This window comes from Pan troglodytes, chromosome X (assembly GCF_028858775.2).
Source record: "Pan troglodytes isolate AG18354 chromosome X, NHGRI_mPanTro3-v2.0_pri, whole genome shotgun sequence".
Taxonomy (NCBI): Eukaryota; Metazoa; Chordata; class Mammalia; order Primates; family Hominidae; genus Pan; species Pan troglodytes.
The window spans coordinates 98,225,821-98,233,473 of NC_072421.2; the positions used below are offsets into that span (position 1 = coordinate 98,225,821).

Sequence of the window (7,653 nt, forward strand, 5' to 3'; positions counted from 1 at the left end):
AGTGAAAAGAAAGACACTATTATGCAAGTGAGCCCTCAAAGGGGCCGGGCAAGCCTTGCTTGCCTTTGCAAAGGTCCAGGGTCACCGTCTGCGTGCTCTGGGGGCTTAAGGCCCCACCTCGCCTCCCGTATCGAACTCGAACGCTGGTACGTCTGGGTCCCAGCTCAGCCTGTCGGCTGCCTTCGTCCCGCACTCCGACCCCAGCGCCGGCGAGATGCCTGAGCTCTTTGTTCGGGGCCCAGTCACTGGTCGCCGGCGTCGGGGTCCCAGGCGCGATGGCCGCCCAAACCCCACACCGTTCCCGACCTGAGCTCCCGCCGCTCAGGGTCACACCCCCCACAACTAAAAGCCCGGGATCCCCTGCCGGCCCCAGGCGCCTTCGTCTCTCACCCAGAAAATAAAAGTGTAGATTAGCAGAACGCTCTTGAAACAAGTAATGACTGGTTTAGTCTGCAGTCTCCGAGACGGGGACGCCATGACTAGCCCGAGACCCTGCACCACCGCACCGGGCGATCGGAACACAGAGAGCGAGACGCGGAGTCCCCGAGTCTCCCCGGAAACTGCCGAAAACTTACGAGCGTCCACAACTGAGAAGGGCCGGAAACACTGTGCAATTTTGTAGAGGGTAAAGTACGGGAGGCTGTCCGGAAAGTGGCAACAATTTCAGAGCGCCCCCTGCCGAAGGTTACCGAAAACTATATACAAAGGTTCTAGTGTCGGAAATTTCATAGGTCTTCAAGTGGAGCTTTCTTCATTGTTTTTTTTCTATCCTAAGGAATCTTTCCCGCCCCCCACCCCTCCCCTCTCCTTATAACTTCACCATATTGTTTCTATCACCAGCAGAGCCCGCAGCGCTCTGAGATTGGGCCTCCCTGGCCCCTGGTGCCCTAGAGAGAAGGAAAAGAATGAAGAGGTTAAAAGCGACCTAAGAAAATACATGGGAAAATACCCACAAGAAATATATTCGCAAAAAGAAAGCGGATTGCAAAGCAATACATACAGTTACGTGTGCTTAGACAAAAACTGAAAGGAACAGTGAAATTTACCTCTGGTGGAATTAGGCTGATTTTTTTCTCACTTGTGTGCTTTTCAATTTGTGAACATTGTTTTATGGGTTAGGAAGGGGAGATGTGAATGGAGGAAAATAATCACCACTTGTTGAAAGAATTTCTAAGCTAGGTATTAAAGATAATAATGACTTTAGAATTTACCTGCAGGACTTTGCAAAACCCCAGTATTCCTCTCCTTTTTTATCCCCTAAGTAATTGGAAAGTTGAGGGAAAGTATTTTTACATAATAGTGAAATGTAAGTTCAGCTATTCGCTGTAAACTTTTAAAAAGAGAGAGTGCAATGGAAAATCCCTGGTGAGTGTGACCTCCTCTTAAATGTTAAAACAGAAAGGCACTGTACATTCCAGCCACCTGGTTTTTGCCATCAAAACCCAGCTGATTACAGAGAGATTAAAACCTAATGTTATATATTGTGAATATATTGGTCTATGTTGTTACAGCACAGGAGGTGCGTTAAGGTCTGATTTCTCAACTAAAGCGTCAGCTCTTTGAATGCAGAGACTGAGTGTTAAGTGAGTTTGTGTTATCTCTAGAGGAACGGGGTTAGAAGGCTGTATCAGTTCCCTATGCAATCCAACCCTTCATCATTGACACAAGCTTAATATCACAAGTGGCTATTTACTCTATTGCCATTGCAAAAAGACCTGCATTTGTGGAGAAGAGATGAATACTCAAACTTTTCTGCTTGAAACGTTGCTTTAAACATACACCTCAGGACCAGAACACAGGAAAGTTCCATTGACTTGGTCACACAGAGCTTCCCTGTGCTTCGAATATTGACCTAGGACCAGTTCCTATAACATCTTGCCAGACGTCTGAGGTGCAAGGCAGCAACTGTTGGAAAATTAATTATTGCACTGCCAGGCTTTATACTAAAATTTTTACTAAAATTTGAAAGGCCTAATACACAAATACATGGAGAGAATGGATAAACGATACATCTACATACACCTTTAAACACTTTGAGGTAAAGTCGTTAGGAAATACCAAATATTCAACATGGTGGAGGGGGGTGTCTAAGTATATGCAAAGATTTCTCCCTAGGCTAAATGACCCCAACTGAAGGGTTCTTATACTAAAAACAAGGATCAAGGGAAGTCTTGATAACTTCTTGTCATCTTAAAGAGAAGTTTCTCTGAAACTTAGATATGTACTGAAAGGGATTTACAATGTGAGCCCAAGAGCAAAGAAATATGTCTGTAGCTGAAGAAAAAACAAAATAGCAAAGCAAAAGCCACATCTTATTTCCAAGAATGTGTTGACTTTCCTCCTCTCCCTTCCTCTACCACTCACAACGCTGCTTTGTTTGAATAACACTTGGTGCCAAATTAAACCAAATGCTGACATGGAAATTCATATTCCTATGGCTACAACACCTTGCACCATTGCCTCCTACTCTGCTACACCCACTTCCATCTCCCCACCCCCACAATGCCACCAAACCGAGAAATTCAATTTAGTTCAAACCTAGTCCTGGGTCTGGGTACAAACCCAGACCAAAGGGGCATCTAATCCCGTTTAAGGCAATTTAAGAAGTATTTCCCTAGGCCACTAGATACATGTATTCTTTAAAGTATTAATAATGACTGTGATAATAAGCATTGACTATATACCAACCACTATTGCTAAGAGCTTGATACACATTACCTCGTATGCACACATCACAAGAACCCTATTATGAGGTTGACACACCTAGCACCTTCATTTTACAGATGAAGAAACAGGTTGAAAGAGGCCAAGTAAGCTGCCTAGGACTAAACCTGGGCAACTTCTGTCTCTTTCATCAGAAATGGGGCCCACTTTGTGATGAAACATAGCTGCTGTTGTACGTGCAGCTGCCTCTGCGCAGAGTAACCTCAGTAAAGACTGCTGTTGCACAGACATTTAACCTAAAACAAGGACTCCTCGGAGCCTCTGAAGCTTAAGAACCTCAATGATTGCCCCAATTCTGCCTTGCACTTGGGGTTTTTTGGTTGAGTTTGGCTTTTGCCTTCACTCCAATAGCCCAGCCACCTAGGAAGTAACCCTACCTGCCCCAGAGTGGTAAGGCAGAGAGTTCAGTACTTTTTCTTGTTCAACCTCTTAATTTCTCCCTCTTTCTGAGCACAGAAACACAATTTGATGCCAACAATGTAGGAAAAAAGGAAAATACTTTAAGTATTGTTACTGCTTGTTTTACATGGAACATTTAGTAGCCCCCCTTCCCAATTAATTTCCTGTAACCTTCAAGATTAGGTGTAAATGTTTTTCATTGCTAGACATCAGGCAAGGGAAATGACATAAACAAGGGCTCACTGTTAAGTCAGACCTCCCTTGTGCCACCTCCAGCCTCCCTCCATCCCTACCAAGCCCCTCATCCCAATACAATCTCAACTGATTTCCTACTGCTTTTCCAATGTGAATTTTCTGCTCTGTACCAGGTCAGTATGATCAACCCCCCAAATAAACAAGTCCTATTCCCTAGTCCCTGCCCGCCCTCAACTTCACTCATACTTTCTGCTTCTACTGAATATCCAGTTCAATCCCAACTCAGTAAAAAGTCCCTCCTTCCTCACCTCTTTCTCTAACACCGTAACTGTCTTAACTACACACTCACTCCCATTAACCCAGCCCTTTAGTCAATTACTGCAATATCTGCTTTGCATTTCTACTTACCTATTCTACATCCTACCGTCTAGATGTTCAGAAACTACTGAAGAGCTAGTGTGGCAGGGCCCCTATGCCCCCTTTTATACTCTCCTCAGTACCCTAGGACATAATGCCCAATTGATGAGTTCATTTTCTGCTCGGCCAATCCCTGTTGAGCTGATTGCTCATTGAGGTCATAACTGGTCTCTGGGAGCAACCACATAGTAATTACTCAGGATTGATTGTTGAAATTAAATAAAAAATTAAATGTCTAAGCCATCCCAGTATCACACTATAATAAAACAGAAAAAATTAAATTGAGTACCTAGATAATGTCTTGGGACATTCCTCTCTCTCTCAGGAACCACTAAAATAATAACAATAATAATAATAATAATAATAAACTGTATCGCTGAGAGTACATCTTATCTCTTATTCACATAATAACTTTACCATTTTCATTTTCTAATCCCTTTTCTAGCATCCCTTCAATTACCTTTGGCTAAGTGCCTATCATAGAATTTAAAGGCGCATCCTACTTATCTTCTTAATATCTCATATTTTATGTTACAGCCATCAGATACCTCATTATTTAAACAGTTAATTCATATGTACAGTTTTAAAAATCCATTTTGTTAATGGAATATCTCTTTATTTCTATTGTCTCTTGTGCATTCCCATTCTCCTTCTCTGAAATTCTATTCTTTGTCTATTTTTATGCCCTTGTTTTCCATCCACTCCTTTCAGATGCTCTGTGAAACCTTTCCTCCCTTTCCATCCCTGATCTTGCCTTCTTCAAAAAAGCTCATAATATACAGTTTGGGACACATAGACATGATAAATACTTTTTTTTTTTGAGACGGAGTCTCGCTCTGTCGCCCAGGCTGGAGTGCAGTGGTGCCATCTCGGCTCACTGCAAGCTCCACCTCCCGGGTTCATGCCATTCTCTGGTCTCAGCTTCCCGAGTAGCTGGGACTACAGGTGCCCGATACCACGCCCGGCTAATTTTTTGTATTTTTAGTAGAGACGGGGTTTCACCGTGTTAGACAGGATGGTCTCGATCTCCTGACCTCGTGATTCGCCTGCCTCGGCCTCCCAAAGTGCTGGGATTACAGGCGTGAGCCACCGCGCCCAGCCATAAATACTTTTAAATGGTATTAAAATTGACAATTCTATGTCCATTTTCTAAGAAAGTTGTTTCTAGTCTAGCCTTGTTGAGCTTTCCTGAGATCTCAACTAGGGAAGTCAGTTTCCATATCTAATATTTCGTAAAACAATACCTTATTTACTGCTGAGGGGCTTCATATTAAAAGTCTTAAAGTTGAAAATGGTACTGAACTTTAAGAAACTTAAGAAATTGAGTATGCCTGGATGCTGTCAGTCTCCTTATCCACCTTTGTCTTATCCTCCCAACCAAACCATAAAGAGAGGTGTTTTATTTTACTTTGTAGCCTCACAGTATCTAACGTTGTGTTTTACACACTGAGTATGTGCTGCAGAAACATTGGGGTTATTATAATTAACCTCACTTGTTTTGGGTGAGCTCTTTATATTATTAATCCCAATGCTTTGCAAGAATGCTGTCTCTCTCTTCTGACATATCCCCTTACTTTGATCTCCCTATGATTTCCATATTCTCCCCCTTCACTTTCTTCTTTAACCTCTCTCTGGAACCCTTCTGTCCCACTGCTTCCAGCTTTCAGTGGGATTGAGGCCTTACGCAGCATCTTCACCCTGGCATGTGCTAGGCTTTGTGTTGGATGGCTGGGGATATGAAGAAGACTAGGATAAGGTTCTTGCCCTTATAAGCACTCATAGTCTAGTAGGAGTCAGAGATAAGTAAAGAACAATGCCAATAAGTGTGAAAAGTCCTAAAATTGAGATATGTACAAAGTGCTGTGAGAGAAAAGGAAGGCAAAGTTAACCATCTTGGGCTGGGATGGGCTGGGGGAAGGTTCCTAGCAGCAAGGGTGGGTAGAGTTCCAACAAGCCAAGAAAGGAGGGAAGGGACCATGGAGCAGAGTGAACACGTCTGTGCAGAGGCTCCAGGGTGTGAAAGGAAGAACAAGAAGCTCAAGGAAGAGCATGAGGTAGAGGGCGTCCAGAATGAGGAGGCATGGGGTGAATGCTTAAAACTAGGCTAAGGACATAGGTGGGGTTTGCTTGTGAAGAACATGGTATGCAATGCTAAGGAACTCAGACCGTACACTATGCCAAGAGGGAGCCAGTGAGGGGGGTCTAAGAAAGAAAAAACTCTGGTAGAATGTATTACTTTGCTTGTTCCCTCTCTCTCTCATATTCCTCTCTCTCTCTCTCTCTCTCTCACACACACACACACACACTCTCACATACTCAAACACACAGACACACACATTTAATATATTCACTATTTTCTCACACACGAGTTTAAAATAAACTCCTATATCTGATTTTCTGGCCCTACCCTATTTATTCAGCTTTGTTTTCTATCTTTCCCTGAAACCTCTTAGCAGTTAGCCTCTCCCTCCTCTGACCTAAAGGTGAACTCTTGTTGATGGCATTTCCTTTGCCTGAGACTAGACCAAGGCCCACCTCTTCTCAGGTGACCCCCTCCTCTGACTTCCTCCTAGCGTCCTTAAAGTCTGTAACACAGCTTTTGGCAGTCTATTACCATAGGGAGTTGTACTGTTTTCTAATTGATTGTGTCCCTCTTCTCTCCCCTACTAAACATAAACTCTGGGAGCTGGAGAGTAAGCTCCATAAGATCAAGAATCACACATTACTTGCTCACCACTGTATCTGCAGTGCTTAGCTTATAGTAGACGACCAGTAAAGATTCCCTAAACACACACAATTGTAATTAAGAACATGCTTGTTTGATGTCTGTCTCCTCTGTTCCATGAGGGCAGGGATTTTTGTCCATTTTGTTCACTGATGTTTCTCAAATACCTAGAACCATATGTGGCACATAATGGATGCTCAACAAGTATTTGTTGAATTAATTATGGATTACAATGCCTGGGATTTTGTCTGTCTTGTTCACCACTACATCCACCACTCTTGACATGGTAGATACTTGATAAATTTGTGGAATGAATAAGGCCATGACGATCACGTCTTCTTCTTCTTCTTTTTTTTCTTCTGAGACGGAGTCTCACTCCCTCGCCCAGGCTGGAGTGCAGTGGTGTGATCTCAGCTCACTGCAACCTCTGCCTCCTGGGTTCAAGCAATTCTCCTGCCTCAGCCTCCTGGGTAGCTAGGATTACAGGCGTGCACCACCACACCCGGCTAATTTTTTTTTGTACTTAGTAGAAACGGGGTTTCACCATGTTGGCCAGGCCGATCTCGAACTCCTGACCTCGTGATCTGCCCACCTCGGCCTCCCAAAGTACTGGGATTATAGGCGTGAGTCGCTGCGCCCAGCCACATCTTCTTTACATAGCTATTACACTGTTAAGCAAATGGTAGATACTCAATACATATTTGTCACAGGTGAATTGGAAATGAAGCAGGCTCAGGCTTGCTTTTCAACTTTGTATACTCATAAGTACAATTCTTCCCCTTATGACTGAGAAGGGGTTACCAATTTGCTTGCATACACAGGAGAAACACCCTTTCTACAACAGCTTAAAATTCTTCCTTCTATAACCACTGATTTTCCAAGAGATGGAAATGTCAACCGTGAGGGGAGGGAGATTGTAAGTAGCTGCTCTGTGCTATGGCAGAATAGTCTCATTATCAGATACTAAAATGAAAAAATCTTGCTGAGTGAAATGTAGCCCTCCATCAGAGACCACTGGGAAGCAGCTAGATTTGCTCAAACAGCCTCCCAGTAAAGCCTCTCCAGGCATGCTTTCCCTCCATTCTTAGTGTGGGAAATCAGTCTTGATCCTTCGGGCAAGAAGTACATGTTTTTTGTTTTTTGTTTTTTGTGGTTTTTTTTGGTAAACAATATAATCTTAACAGAAACTGAAG

General features: G+C 43.3%; 1 protein-coding gene across 6 annotated transcripts in view; it reads right to left on the reverse strand.

Annotated features, from left to right (window-relative positions):
* Positions 1-887, reverse strand: part of TSPAN6 (tetraspanin 6) — a 76,689-nt gene extending 75,802 nt beyond the window's left edge. For 2 of the 6 annotated variants that reach the window (XR_008542039.2, XM_016943311.4), the window contains exon 1: positions 391-798. Coding sequence is in view for 2 of the 6 variants with exons in the window: in XM_016943311.4 (XP_016798800.1) it covers positions 391-477 (87 nt within the window). In the remaining 4 variants the exon portion in view is untranslated. Of the gene's footprint in view, positions 1-390 lie in introns of all 6 variants that reach the window. The other 4 variants (XM_063804191.1, XM_054676696.2, XR_010154701.1 and 1 more) reach the window with 3 other exon arrangements.
* Between the last annotated feature and the right edge of the window lie 6,766 nt (positions 888-7,653).